This window comes from Haemaphysalis longicornis, unplaced genomic scaffold (genome assembly GCF_048455015.1).
Source record: "Haemaphysalis longicornis isolate Haplotype H1 unplaced genomic scaffold, Haemaphysalis longicornis Haplotype H1 scaffold_3, whole genome shotgun sequence".
NCBI lineage: Eukaryota > Metazoa > Arthropoda > Arachnida > Ixodida > Ixodidae > Haemaphysalis > Haemaphysalis longicornis.
In genome coordinates, this window is record NW_027526335.1 from 57,283,482 (window position 1) to 57,298,938 (window position 15,457).

The window sequence follows — 15,457 nt, forward strand, 5'->3', positions numbered from 1 at the left end:
TTGTGCCCCTCTGGGCGCCTAACTCACCGCGAAGGAAGCGACAAAAGGCGCCGGGGCCGTGCGGTGCCACTTGCCGAGAGGGGAGAAGGGAGTGTCCTTTCAGGACCCCCTTCACGGCGGATTAGGCGCCCTCAGTGGGCGCACTAGTGATAACAATGTAGCCTCCACAGTGCTGCAGCTAGCTTCTGAGATGAACTATAAGTTGGGGTGTTCCGGCTACAACATGAAAATACCATTAAAAATGCCATGGAAAGCTGAGTTCTCTCTCTCTCTCTCTCTCTCTCTCTCTCTCTCTCTCTCTCTCTCTCTCTATCTCACTCACTCACTCACTCACTCACTCACTCACTCACTCACTCACTCACTCACTCACTCACTCACTCACTCTCACTCACTCACTCAGAGATGCACGCATCTTTCTATGGCAAAACAAAAAATTACACCATCTCCCCGAAGGGAACTATGTGGTGATGCAAAGCAGAATTGTTGGCGTCCATTCAGCTCATCGGACGGTGCAGCGTGTCTCAACCGAAGCAGCAACTGAGGAAGCGGCGCGCGGACCGAGTTTATTATATAGAGCAGATGAAGTGGAGAGGAGGAGATGAGACAGGAGACGCGCATGCGCGCTTATCGAGCAGCTGGCGTGTTGCCGTTATGTTGAGTGATCTGGTGTTTAGTAGCGTCAGAGGGAATTCCACGTCCGGGTCCACACCGGTGGCAAAGGCACGCAAGTACTGTTGTGTTACGGTGAGTAGGCGGTGGTGCTCGAGGAGCCGAAACTCGTCCATCATGTTCTTGTCGATGTTGTCGTCTCTGTGGTAGAATCGGTAGTCTCCGTCAGCGTTGGTGAGGTAAAGGTTGTTGACGTTGGTGCACCGGGTGAGAGCAACGTACACGCCCTCGTCTTCGCAGCTTTGTCATCTTCTCCTTCTTCTTCTTCAGCGGTTCCCCTACGGGAAGATGACGACGGTGGTTGAACGCGAAGCTATCTCGTGATGGATTCTTTGGTTGGCCAATCCCTAGGGGCATCCTGCCAAAATCATCATCAGAAGCGCTGCGGACGGGGCGAGAGCAACGTACACGCCCTCCTCTTCGCAGCTTTGTCTTCTCCTTCGTCTTCAGCGGTTCCCTTACGGGAAAATGACGACGGTGGTTGAACGCGAAGCTATCTCGTGATGGATTCTTTGGTTGGCCAGTCCCTAGGGGCATCCTGCGACAGTCATCATCAGAGGCGCTGAGGACGGGGAACGGACGCGGGACACCCCCCGAGCAAGCGACGCTAACATCATCTTCTAAAGTTTTCAGTTCGTCGTTTCTATTGACGTTCAGCTTCGCGTGCCTTCGTTGTATCAGTAGCTTCTTGACGTAGTTTGAATGAGTCAAGGACATAAGGCGCGTTCGTAGCACTTGCTCCTGTCTGGGTTTTGTAGCGCAGTGGGAAGAGCGCCGCGTACCTCCCGTTGTCACCAGAGTCGTGGGATCAAAACCGGGCGCCGCTAACTGTTTCTTTTTTATATAGTGTAGGGGGAGAGGTGCGGACAACGGACGGACGCCGGACATAGCCCCGAGCAAGAGATGCTTTGCATCTAAAATACAACGCCCCATGTCAAGTCCGTCAACACAGCTGCTGAAACACAACCTACCAAGCGGGAGGAAACACTTCTCGGTTTCCGGAAGAGTGTGGTTCGAGTTCGCCGTCACCCGCGACTTGCCTGCCTACTGGCATTTACCGATCCTCGAGAATTGTTGAAAGTCGTGCCGGCCGCACCGGTAGTAGGGGCGTGCATATCACAAAAATGAATTAACGCACGTTCAACTTTCCCCGCCAACAGCAAATGAGCTACGCCAGTGCAGGCCTATACTTTTACCGCACGCTATGTGATGACTTCGCAAGTGCAATGTATCATGGGAAACCCTGATCTCAGATGCAGTGATACTCGCAACCATATCAACGCGCCCGACGGTGGAGAGCTTTCTCCATTATGACCCTAGCACGCGACCTGTGCCAGAAACCAACCCCTGGCACCCTATTTCACCCAGTATGGGAATGCCAGCAATTGCCGTCTTCTTCAACAATCCTCCACCCTACGTACGAGCAGTGGGTTGACCGGCTGATTAGCTCGTACCTTGTCATTGATTTGCTTACGCGTAAGCGTTTAATTTGTCCATAAGTGTACGTCAAGAACGCGTGCTTCGATAGATCGTGGAAACCTAGATGCACCAAACACAGTTATTGAAATTTTGTTAGTTATGGAGCTCCTCTCCTTGAATATTATAGGTCACGGTAGAAGTTTGTTTCACGGAAGTTTTCACGTACGAGCACGGTTTATTTTCAGTGAATGAGGAAACGATTGCAGCACGTGCAGATAGTGTAGGCATTCACCTTATAGGCAAATGAGGAACATTTAAGTGTGAGCTGTGCATTTTGGTGCCACTGACTGACTTTAATGTGTTCATTTTGTGATTAGGACCCCAAGACTGTAACTGTGTTCATTGTGCGAGTTGTGGCCTTTCCCTTTTCCCCTCATCCTTGCTCCCCCCCAGGGCCCCATGACCTCTCGTTTAATAAAGTGTTCCACTCACTCACTCACTCGGTTGTATTAATACATGTTCAGTTCCCGTCCAACCACTGCAAAAAGTAAATAAATAAATTGATTGAGTTCATAAGGGCATTCAACTCACGTCGCCAGAGTATAGGAGCTAAGTCATATAAGCTATCTCAGTACGTTGTCGGGGGTGGCCAAAATTTAGTCCAATGCGCGCCCCGTGACACGTGAACGTGTCGGCGAGTGAGTAGAACAGGTCCACCCGAGCGGCGCCGATTTCTGATTCTGAGGAAGGTGTGGAGAGTGTCACCAGTCTGCCTGTCGGAGTATTTCGCGCCAAAAGACCGAGAAGCGGAAGCGACGAAAGAGGCGCAAATACGATGCAGCAGAAAAGGAGTCATTGATAAGTTTCGCCAGGCTTTCGCTTTAAAACACGTAAGCAGACTTAAGTTTCCAGAGAAATTTTTTTAACGCGCTGACATTAGCAATGCGTACATTAGGCTTAGCAATAATCGATTGGTGCTAAGCCTAATCACCGCATAACGGAGTACGAGATTGAGAAGGCCATGGCGGGCGTCCCGGCGCCGTCCGCGTGTGTCAAAGCTCCAGCGATCGAGGGTTGTCAACGCCGGCGAGCGATATCTCAATGTTTTCCAACACGCGCTGGCGCGCTCTCGTGCCGGGCCCGCTATTGCTCAAGCTTGCAGATGCAGCGGCGCGCAGGCGAAGAAGGGGCGCAATTTTATACCGAGAGCGGGTTCTCACGCCAGTTTGTAAATATAGTGCGAGGTTCAAAGTCCCCATCGCGAGAGACGCGGTGGTCGGCCAGCGCCTGCAAAAACACCGCCAGGCGGGCGATCGAGCGAAGCAACGAAGAGGCTGCCACGAGCGAGAGATGTAAATCAGCGGTGCAATGGCCGACTTCAAAAGTTGAACGCGTCGTGGAATATCGTGTGGCAGCAGACTCGGGAAGGCCACGTGGAGAGAAAGAAAAAAAAAAGAAGAGAGAAAGGCAAAGCAACCGAGAAGTGAGTATATATACCTGTTCCGAATCCGCTGAGAAAGGTTGCAGCAAATTTTATCACGGCATTACTTGTCAAGCTCGTGTCATCGCGCTTAGAAGCGGAGTTCAGGGTCGCATCCATCAACAAGAGGACCCGTTTATCTCTCACTTGAGGAAGCCCCCCCATTCGCCTTTTTTTTTTTTTTTTTTGTCACCAGCAGTTTATAAGATCACGATAACCTGATCGTCGACGTCGTGTTCACCATTAACAGGGCGCCCATTTCGGGGCAGACAGCGAGCAAGTCATCAACCATAGCAACAGCTCAACGCCGCGAGATAAACTACGGCTGTTTGAACAACGAAATGTCTCGATCGAATCGAACACGAATAATCCGAGAAATGCTAGCTTCGACTGTAGTACAGAACATTGCCCCCATGTCATCGGTTTTTTGTTTTCCTCAAACTACGTGGTGTAATTGATAAGTGTGTACTTTCGAGTCACAACAAAGGTGAAAAAAAAAAATTACAACACCTATTTGCGCGCGTTTGACAATGCTCGGCACTTGCATGATTATTCTAAGGACGCTAGTTTTGGGGGCTGCAGAAAGCTTAACAGTCGGCTAAACCATGTACCTCATCGATGCAGAACAAAATATTTCAACAACGAACGTACGGAAATATATAATACGAAAGTTGCGAATCGAATTAGAATCGAAAAGCAATGTGCCTTCGATTCGTATTCGAAATATCAAACATCTGCGCGCACCTATCACATGATCGCCGAAAATAGACGGCCCTAAGGGTTTCTGCTAATATTCCGATTTGTCGACGGCTTCACTGACGTCACTGGTGAGCCCATCGCCGCGGCGTCCTATGTGTGATACAATCAAAACGACTCGTGCTAGCCATCGCAGGCAAGTGATAAAGGTTCCGACAGAAATACGAAATAAACTAAGTTTAGCCAGCATCGAAACACACAAAAATGTCGCCGTATAGATAATTCAGACACCCGGCATTGCTTCACGTCCAAGACCCGGCAACAACCATGCGTTAGACTGTCAGAGCACGCAGTACGTCAACCAAGTGCCTGAATGAAGGTAGGCTAACCGACATAAGTGGCATGAATGAAGCACCTAATCGGGAACCTCTAGAGGCGTGAAGAAAAAAGTTACGCTAAAGCTTTTTTGAAGTATTTTGTGCAGCGGGCATTCATTCGGCTACAAAAGTGTTGTATCTCAGGACCCCATTTCGCGCCCTACAGCTCATCACTGGGCGAAAAATGGCAAGCGTAAAACAGCACTAGATAATGACATTTTCCCCTAATTGTATCAGTAAACTGAATAGCACGGAAGACAAACCACGCAACCACTTTGAGATGAACCCTTGGCAGCTGCACAAACGATGGAACTTCAGCTGGATTTCTGCTTATATACCCGCCGCGGCGGATCATGGCTGCTGTGCTGCACTGCTGAGGATAAGGACGCGGGTTCGATCCCAGCAGCGGTGCCTGCCTTTTTGATAGAGGTGAGAAGCGAGAACGCCCACGTGACGAGATTTCGGCGCACGTTAAAGATCCCCGGGGGGTCAAAATTAATCCGGGGCCCCCCACTGCGGCGCGCCAGCTTCGGCGCGTTAAAGCCAACAATCAACGGTCCGATTGATATGGCTCTGCTCAGTGTTCCTATTGACGTATTTAAACCTCCTCTGCTATGGCAGATTGGTGCCGTGGATAACGGAGCAAAGTTAAAGGTAGGTAACCCGATTACGAAACTACCAAGCCTGCGCGCCAACTTGTATTAAAAGTATCGCGCTATCAATTATACGGTATCAATTTTTTCCCTCTCAGTCACGGTTAACAATCGTCGACATATATTTTGAAACAGGGAGAAGCGAAGATTAGCGCTAGAAGTTCTAGAGTGCCACTGAAACAGACATCTTCATAAAGATACGTATTAAGCAAGGCCACTTAAATAGGAGGACGTAAGCCTTTTACTAAGGCGCCTTTTATTCAATATTTTTAGGGTCTATGCATACAAACGAAGCCCATGGTGTCCCGCGTTACGTAAAGACAGATGTACTGACGGATTGACAGGCAAACAAATTTCTGGTTTTGTCGCCAATGAAGACTTGCGTATTCAAAACGATCGGATCTTATCTCGGTGCACAAAACGCGTAGCATAGATGCTACGAACATCGTACCTTTCTGGTCTCGCCTGGATTGTTTCAAATTTTCGTTTTTTCTGCGCAATGGTGGAACTGTGAAACAAGCGTTATGGTTCTTTGCGTAGATTAAACACCGAAGAGGTCGGGAAGAATTTCATGTGTTAGTCACAAAATTGTGTGCGCTGTTAGTTTTCGCGGTTTTGTTTGATTTTCTATACCCGGACGTGACATCAGTATTTGTAAATAAGTATATAACGCGCTGGTTGTCAGCACAGCGTGGTTTTCTCCAGAGCAAGCTGCTAGCATCTGCATTACTGCACGAACCTAAGCTGCACACTTCTCATCGTTGCATAAAATGGAAAACAAAATTGCAAACAACGTGTGCTATGTAAAGAATTTTCGCCAGTCTAAAACAACATGAAAATTGACCCTCCTGCCTTTATATTGCTCCCGCATATAGGGCTGCGCGCTTCAGAAGCAAAAACGAAAGCCAGAGACCTCAGTCAGAACGCAGAAGCCAAATTGTGTCATCCGTTTCCAGCACAAACTAGCACAGGTTAAATGCCTGCGCGTTCATGGGCATTGTAGTACCGTAACCTATTCTAACCAGAGGAGCCTACTTACAGCCTGAGGATTCATTCAACAACCTTAGTTTTTGAAACACCTGTCATCAAAGAATAAAAAAAAGACTTTTGTTCAAAAACCACTAGCAAATGACTTCAGATGACGGTACCACGCACACCTCTCGTGCATCAATGTGTACGTTCCCTTTTGAGGCGGGTATCCTGTGACAGGGCACGGAAGCTCCTGGACACTCGCGCGTCATGACGGCGCTAGGAAATGAGAGATTCACGGACTCACCTGGTGTCGCCGCAAAGAGCCCGTCCTGACGAGCAGGGGAGCTCCGTCGGACGTGGTGGCGGGGCTGCTGTGGGAGCGCTCGTGGTGGATTTCCCTCGCAGCCCTGTCGGGGGTGCCGTGGAGCTGCGCTGGCTGCGGCACTGGCGACGCTGCGGGTGTCCGCGCATCGCTGCCGGCGGCCGATAACCACGACACGGGCTGTGCTTTGCCAGTCTCGTCCGCGTTGCACACCATAAAGGAAGCCGTGTCCGCACCGGTCAACGGGTAGTTGGCGCTGATCTTCCTTCGCGGCGCCGAGGCCTCGGGCACGGCCTCGAGCGACGAGGAGGAACCCTTGAGCTGGGTATCGTCCAGCGAGAGGCTGTTGGACAGGTGGGCGGGCCTGGAGCGTGCCGGCGCGGTCGTCATCGACTTGGCACAAGTCGTCGCTGTCGGGGTCGCTGTCGTCGATAGTGTCGTCTGAGAGGCGGGCTTTTCGTCCGGCAGCAGGAAGCTCAGCTCCTCGCAGAAGGCCGTCTTCTGCTTCTCTCCGGACTTGCGCATTTCCTGTTCCAGCATTTCGCCGTAGGGTCCGCGCAGCCGCTTCTTGGAGTAACGACGCTGCGGACTGCAGGTCCGCTCGGTGTCCGAGGTGGCTCCGCGCTCGGAGTCCGACAGCGGCGGCGGCGGAGCGGCGGCGGCCGGGGCGCGGCTCAGAGCGGCGGGTCCCGAGTGCTGGCGCTTGTGCAGGGCCCCAGGGCACGACAGTTGCGGCTCGCTGCGGCAGCAGGAGGCAAGCAGCAGCTCCGGCAGCTCGGTCGCGGCACCCGTGTTGTCGGCACTGGGGTCGGACAGGTGCTTCTTCTTGCTCTTTTCCTGGCGCTGCTCGGGCTGCTCGGGCCGGGACGACAGGCTCTGCACCACGTCGCCGAACGTCTCCTCGCCCAGGGCCTCGCTCGGACAGAAGTGGCTGTCGGCGAGCGACAGGTCGCTGGGCTGCTTCTCCGGCCGGCCGCCGAGCGCCTTGAGGCCGTTGCTGTCGACGGAGCCGAAGGCCAGCTCCTGTTCGGCCGTCTTGCGCTGCGGCGGGTAGGTGAGCGAGCGGCCCGTCTCCTTCTTGGGGCCCTCGACGGGCGCCAGCCCCTTGCGCCGCTTCCGCTTCTCGGGCGGCTGCGGAGGACCGCGGCTGCCGTCGTCGTCCAGGGGCGCGAAGCGGCAGCCGCGCTGCGCGCGCCGCTTGTCCGCGGGCGGCGACGCCTCGCGCTGGTACGGGGTCTCGTCTACGATCGACTCGACGGCAGAGTCCAGGGACAGGCTGGAAATGGCCACGTCGTCGAGCGCCACTCTGGCCACGTCCCCCCTGCCGGCGCGGCCGGCCACCAGGGGCCTCGATGCGGGGGCCTTGCGCGGCAGCGTCAGCGACTCGCGGGGCGTCGCGGGCACCGACGGCAGGTCCGACGTCGAGAAGGAAGCACTGCGACACACGGGGGCGGGCCTTCGGGTCCCCCACGCGTCCGAGGGCCTGCCCGGTGCGCCGACGGGGCTCTTGAGCTTCTCGGTCAGCTCCCGCAACCGGGATCCCTGGAGGGCCACGGGCTCCGGAGAAGCCGGCTGGCGGCCCTCCTCGGCCAGGCCGGCGCGCTTCTTGCGGTAGCGGGAGAAGTCGATGGACGCCAGGATGGTCTTTATCTGCTCGATCTCTAGCGCGTCGTCATGGCGGACGCGGTGGCGGGCCAGCGTCAGGTAGGCCGGCAGCTGCGGCTTGGCGCGCACTCGGGGCGAGTTGGGCTGCGAGCGGGCGCAGCGCGGGTGGAGCCGGGACGCCGCCTCTCCGGCGTCCGGCAGCATCACTCCAGCCGCATGGCCGCCGGGCGCCTCCTCCAGCTGGCTGCAGATCTCCTCCAGGGACTGCAGGATCGCGTCCAGGGGGCCCCCCGAGTCACCTTGCGCGCCCAAGATAGCCGCGCTATTCTCGTCGCGGGGCTCATCCGAAATAGCGCCGCTAGCCTCGGGACCCTGCGCCGCGCACAGGGCCTCCCAGGCCAGCCGGATGTCGGCGCAGCTCGAGCCCTCGGCCAGACCATGGAGGCCCGGGGCGCCCCGCAGCGGCGTGATGGCCGGCGCCGACGCCTTCTTGCGCGGCACGTGCGGCACGCTCAGCAGAGGCGCCTCGCCGCTGCACAGGCACGCGCCGGCCGGCTGCGAGCAGCAGTGGCACGGCCCGCCCCGCACACCCTCGGCGCCGGGCTCCGAGTCGGCGCGCGTCAGCCCGAGCCTGCGAGCGCGGGGCGCGCCGCGTTAGCCGCGCCGCCAACGACCACTGCTCCCGCATGCAGACGGCCCTCATGCCAAGTAAGACGTCAATACTTCCTCACGGACTTAGGCGGCGAGTGTGTTACACAAGCACAAGCACCTGTGCGCTATGCCCCGTTAACGTCGTCGGTACAGTACTTCTGCGCCTAGCGGCCTGGAGCCGAGGGGCGTTGCGAGACAACGGAAGGAGCAGGCACAAGGTATACGCGGGTGGCTACACCGCGGCATGACAAACGGCCTCTTTGGCGGGTGCACCCACCTGCGGGCCAGGCGCGCCCTGTTGGCCAGCTGCGGCGAGGCCTCCCTGGCCGCGAGGGCCTCGAGTTCGCGGGCGCGCTCGCGCACCGACACCCGCCTCTCCGTCATGGACGCCGCCGGCAGCCTCGTCGCACCGGCACGGCCGTCCGCCGCCGCGGCAGCGAGTCAGCATCCTCCCCCGCCGCCGCCACGCTTGCTGCTGCTCCTCCTGCTCCTGCTGCTGCGGCTGGCGGCTGCAAGACCACGACGACACACACGTCTCACTCTCGGCGACAACAGCGCCGCAACGAAGCCAACGTCCGCTCACGCTGTCATAACGGTTCGCTCCAAATTGGCACCGAGAGGGAAAAAGAAGGGCGCGCCACGGACGCGCCAAGATCCGCAGGCGCTGTTCTCGCCGAGCAATCCATCAAACTCCAGGAAGGTAACTGAACTCGTTGGGTGGAGAGGTATTCAAACAAGTGCCGATACAAGTGTAACGCGTTCCGGTCACAATGGTTTGCACATTGAGCAGGCTGCTAAACCAACCTTGTTTTGCTTTCATGCCCAGCTTTCTCGCTCAAAATTCGGACCTCTAGGGAACCTAGCAAAACCACTTCAGGAAAGTGATATTTGACATAAAGCATAAAGAAGCCCACGTGAAGATGAAAACTCTAAAATAACTTTCTAAGATTTGGAATATTTCTTGTGTAACTCGCTGTCAAATCTTACTTTCAATGCATTTTCATGGGATAGTTTCCATGGCTCAGGAAGTTAGCCGCGCAACGTGCAAGACTTGAAACTGTGCACAAATCAAGTTTTCACGCCCAATACTAGCTGCGCGAAAATTGTTTACGTTTCGCTAAATAACTACAAAGTAATCCCTGTTCAAATGACTTCCATCAGCGGGAAAGCTGCACAAGTTTGAAATTCAAGAAATTTAAAAAACCCACTACACACTGGTGCTTGGTCTACTCGGCTAATAACGGGCGGTATTAAACACTTGTCCATACTTAAGTAGTAATATCAACTAACCACTACTAAATACAATTAACCTGATGTTTAGGTACTAAACGCTGATCCCTCATCTGTCGTTCTCAAAGAACGACAAATAACCGATGTCAGCGATCATTGTGCTAATTTCATTGCTATAGAAAAGTGTAATTCTACACCAGCTCAAAGTATACATGCGCAACGTTCCATGCAGTTACGTATACTAAGCTAGAATCCTTCAGGTAAATGAACGGTGAAGCATCGTGGACACAATGTCTTAACTACCGTTCAGTCAATGAGGCTTACAATGCTTTTGTTGATAAGTTTAAAAACCTTTACGGCAGTTATTTTTCATTATTAACAAGACAATCGCACAAAGAACTAGAGAGCCATTGGTTTCTCCTAGCTTTTTTGAGAATGATGAAAAGAAAAGACCGTCTGTACCATAGCTTTTTAATAAACAGAAATCCCAATGACTACGTTGTGTTCAAGCAGTTTAGGAATAAATTAAATAATAAATGGCGGGAGGCGAAGAAATTTTAACAGTAAATAAGAACTCAAAGCTAGTTTGGCGTTCAATAAATGAGGTAATCAACAAAAGGAACGTGATGAGTAACATTAGAGAACTAATGATTGATGGATAACCAACATAGGGCGTGCCATTAGCTGACTGCATTAATAACTTCTTTATTGAGAGTATAAGAACAAACTATAACAAAGATGCGTGTTCCAGGATTCCAAATAAAACAACGGGCTCAGTGTTTTTTTTTTTTTTACCTAACAGATCCACAGGAAGTTTTCGCTGTCATCATCTCATTAAGAAAAAATTCCAGCACTGACGTTGAAGGCCTCCCAATTAAGGCCGTAAAATTTGTTGCTGACTCAAGTGCATTACAACTGTGTCATAACCTTTCACTAGAATCATCGGTCTTTCCTGCACGAATGAAACTAGCAAAGGTTACAGTCGTTTTCAAGTCAGGCTCAAAGGACGCCATGGATAATTATCGACCAATCTCTATTCAGCCTGCGTTTTTTTTTTTTAAAGTACTAGAAAAAATCCCACTCACACGTTTGCAGAACTTCTTTGATGCGAATCAGTTATCACGATATCGATTCGGCTTCCGTAAAGGTTTCTCTACAGAATCGACTTTATATAACAAAAATAAATTATATTACAGAACATACAAAACAAAGTTACAACATTAGGAGTCTTTGTGGACTTCAGTAAGGCCTTTGATTGCTTATACCACGATATTCTCTTGGATAAATTAAGTACGGAATTAGAGGTACTACACTCCAAATTATGAGTTCATATCTTAAATAACGTCAACAAATAGTGCATACTGATGGTTTTTCTTAATCCAAACGTTACCTAAAATGCGGTGCCCCCCAGGCCAGCATACTGGGACCTTTTCTTTTCAATGTTTACGTGAATGCCTGGGTAACAATTTCCTAATAAACACAATTTGTAATTTACGCTGACGATGCCTCCCTATTTATATCTCGTCCTAAAACTGCAGAAATAATTCCGAAAGCAAAAGTTACCCTAAATTCCTTTTAAATTGGCCTATAACGCGAACAATTTCAAAATAAATACGATGAAGTTGAAAGCTGTCCTTTTCCGCCCAATAAATCGGCGCGTAGAAACAAATTTATTTATTAACCTTGGTAATAATATTATTGAGGTCGTCAGCCATTATAAAACACTGGGTGTTATATTTGATTAGCACTTTCGATTGATTGAGCATACTAATTACGTAGCAATAAGTTTGTCAAAAGATCTAGGAGCCCTTTCTCGGTGTCATGGCATCCTTCCAGTTAATATTAAAAAGCAGATATACGATTAATTATTTCAATTTCACATTATATATTATCCTCTTCTTTTGGGTACCACATCACGCACTAACATGCATACCATTGTAAGTATGCAAAAGAAAGCGATTCGCATCGTTGCGGGCGGAGGGTACTGTGCTCATACTAAACCACTCTTCATTTTAAATGTCTACCGTTCACATGATGCTACAGCCCATTATTGTTTCGTTATTCACTACTACAACCTCACTCCGCGCTACTTTCCTTTTCAAAATGTCAGCATTGAAAGAACGCATACCGGACGCTAATACTCTAAACACAGAAAAGTGGCTTCTTCCCAAACTTGCACAAACTACGGTCAATAAATGTTAAAATATGCAACACCTTACACCCTGAACACTAATTTAACTTTATTTTATGGTCAAAAAAGAAAATAACCTTGATTTAATTAACCACTTCTTAGGCAGAATTTCTTAAGGGTAGAAGATAGCAGTGAGTTCACACTCGGCGCGCTACAGTGTTTTACTTTATTAGTCCAAAAAGAACTTGTCGGATTTGCCTTTCAGATCCATACATGTGTGTGCGTATGTTCATTTTCTTTTTTTTCGTTGTTCAAAGCGTTGTGCGAACGTTCTGTACTTCCGGTTCTATTTTTTTGTCGTTGTACTGTGTAGCAAGCTTTTTTTGTCTTTTTTTCGTAATTAACTTGTGATAAACTGTCATTTTCCCAGCAGGCAGGCATGCGTGCACTGAAGTTGTGTGAACATGTCATTCGCGTGTATACGTGTTTATGCCGGTGATCCCAGTTGCTCTGCGAATTTTTGCTCATGTACATGTGTCTATATTATGCGACTGTGCAGTATTGTTATATTTATGTGTATGCGTATATTTATTTCTTTTTCTTTTTCGGTGATCACACGGTTTTTGTGAAAAATATATATTTTTTTCTTTTTGTTTCTCTCTATCTCCTTTCTTTCTTTTTCTTTTTCGCGACTGAATAACATGTTGCTGTTCTGTTGCTCCCACATTGTGTGTAGTAGGGCCTCAGGCCCGTCAAGCTGCTCAATAAGCAGTTTTTTTACTGATGTACGTTTTTCCTCTGAGGAAAATAAAAAAAAAAACATTTCTGATAATGATTCTGAAGTAGGCGAGAGCAGATGTTTTTGAACACATTCCTCAGCTTTCTTCTCATTAAACTCCTCCCCCCCCCCCCCCCCCGCCCCCCTGCTCGAAACAACCAGCCAAGAGGGCAGAAGTTGAGTTTGATGCAGTCTAATATTAATTTCTACCTGTACAGACAACTGACAAAATATTTACTCAATGGTCGCGTGTACCTTTAATTTATATTATCTTTTTAACAGCATTGCAAGCTACAAACTTCTTTTTTTATTGGCTATTTTCAATGTCATTCCCAATACTGCCATACTAGCTAGACACGGCATTTATCCGCTGCACTTCAAATTGATTTCAACACGGTTTATTAACGCTTTAATTTATTCAAATATATCTGAGAACTCTGCCTCGAATAGCGAACAATTCCACAATTAATGCTATTCTATGTATACTGCCAAGTTAAACTATAAATTAAAATAAAAAGTCGGTCACGGGCCAAAATTAAAAAGCGTGCAGTATCTAAAAACATAAAAATGCATGCCTAAAGACACCAACTCCACCCGCCTCCCTAACCACACGGCAGTGGATGCACTTGCTGGGCCAATCTGGCCAGCTTAATCCTAGCCGTCCATCGTATGCTGGCGGAGAGGGCTCATCTCACCAGCAAGCACCAACGTGACCTGGGCTAAGGACACCTCACACCGGGAAAGCGCCCAAAGATCGCGCTTGCTGTTTCGTGATGTTTACTCAAATAAACAATCAAACGATGTCTCCTGAAGTTTCTCGCACTATTCATTCATCAACACCTCGTGAAAGTTTCAACGGAAACACGTACTCTACAGACACAGCCACTACAAATAAATATCCCGCCATTCGCATTCTGACCTCCAGCTGCATTCAATTTCACATTTCGCTTGCGTAACGCTGATGTGCTAAACGAGGGCAGTCCAGCCAAACACACGTCTTTTGATCATCTGTCATAAAAACTGTAACAGAAGGAAATCTCACAATGTCACCAACTCTACGAGAATTTATTCAGCCAATCACTTTCCTCAACCCATATTACTCGCTATTACACGACGATTAACTTTTGTCGTTGTTTTAACAGCGGAGCTGCTGTAGATCGAGCCTTTTCGTCCGTCTGCTGAAGGTCGGGCGTCACGCAGGGGTAAAAGCAGGTTCCCAGACCCACGATAGAGGGCGCAGTGGTCTCTCAGAGGGGGGCTCCTTTCGCTATCGATAGAGGAGAGAGAGGTACGGGACCCTTCCGCCGCCGACGCTTAGCTGACGATTCCTCTGCGCGAACCGTACAATTTGCGCGGCGACGGCGCTGCCGTTCTCGGGCGAGCGTCCGTTGAACCGAACGGACACAACCACACCTCCGCTGTTTCAGCAGATTTCACACCGGGTGGAATTGGGTTTGGTTTTTAATTATGTACTTTTTCCTGAAACTATTACCACTGAAATTCTCTTAAGCATAACTGTTTAAAGGCACCCTCGTTGGTCGCTTTAGTTGCCAAATGTTGCATTATAAAGCGAAAGCTTCCTTAGTCGTACCGGTGGCGTCCTGTCAACAAACTAATGCATTTCCGCATAGACCGGTCGGTCGACCAAATACCTCTGATAAGATCTCTGAACGCACGGCGGGCGCGTGAAACCGGGATTTCATTGTGTCAAACGGTTACTTGAAAATCGCGATAAGGGAACGATTACAGATAAGACAATGTACGCATCGATCGTGAAGGAGTACAATGGTATATCTTCACCTCACATAACCAGATATCGGTAGATATCTAGATCGTTGGTAGATGCGCTTGCTAGTGCACGAAAATTGTCACATGGGTTCTTTCTCGGTTTGCGATTTGGGTTTTTTTAAGGTTTGATTATCGATTGGACACACTTTTTTTTATTGTACGAGCTTTCGCGCTTCTCTCAACTTTCTCGGGGAAGGGATGGCAAAGTTTTTTAACTGTTGTATTTATTTGCTTACGTCTTGCCAGTCCTCGTACACAGCATTAAGTTCGCACTAGCAGACAGGGTGACATTAACACAATAACAATAACTCCGTAGATACTCATACCGTGCATTTGTTTTACGCCCATTACATTACAGACTGCATGATATATTAATATATATATATATTTTTTTTCACTCTTCCTACATACGGAGCCGCAGGATTCAGGGACTATAAGAAGCTTCGAAGAACGAAATTATGAGCCACGCAGGGTTTGAGAGTACACTAAAATTTTGCTTTTCGTTGTATTCCGGGTGTGAGTTATGGCGCGCTCTCTCTATTCACTTTACTTCAGTGTAGCGGCCACGTGTGGTTTGAGCGGAGCCTTCACCGAAGTTTGGTGGAAGAACCGTGCAACGTAAGGACACATGCACGAGCAGATTTTTCGTTGCAACCAAAGCATACTTCTTTCTTTCAATTACGGAA

At 49.9% G+C, this 15,457-nt stretch overlaps 1 protein-coding gene across 1 annotated transcript in view; it reads right to left on the reverse strand.

Moving 5' to 3' along the window:
• The window catches only part of LOC144174476 (rho guanine nucleotide exchange factor 17), a 178,152-nt gene that overhangs the window by 124,670 nt on the left and 38,025 nt on the right, over nucleotides 1-15,457 (reverse strand). Inside the window, exons 2-3 of the mRNA XM_077703190.1 lie at nucleotides 9,122-9,353; nucleotides 6,571-8,824 (exon numbers count right to left, since the gene is read on the reverse strand). Coding sequence (XP_077559316.1) covers nucleotides 6,571-8,824; nucleotides 9,122-9,228 — 2,361 coding nt within the window. The 5' untranslated portion in view covers nucleotides 9,229-9,353. The remainder of the gene's footprint in view (nucleotides 1-6,570; nucleotides 8,825-9,121; nucleotides 9,354-15,457) is intronic.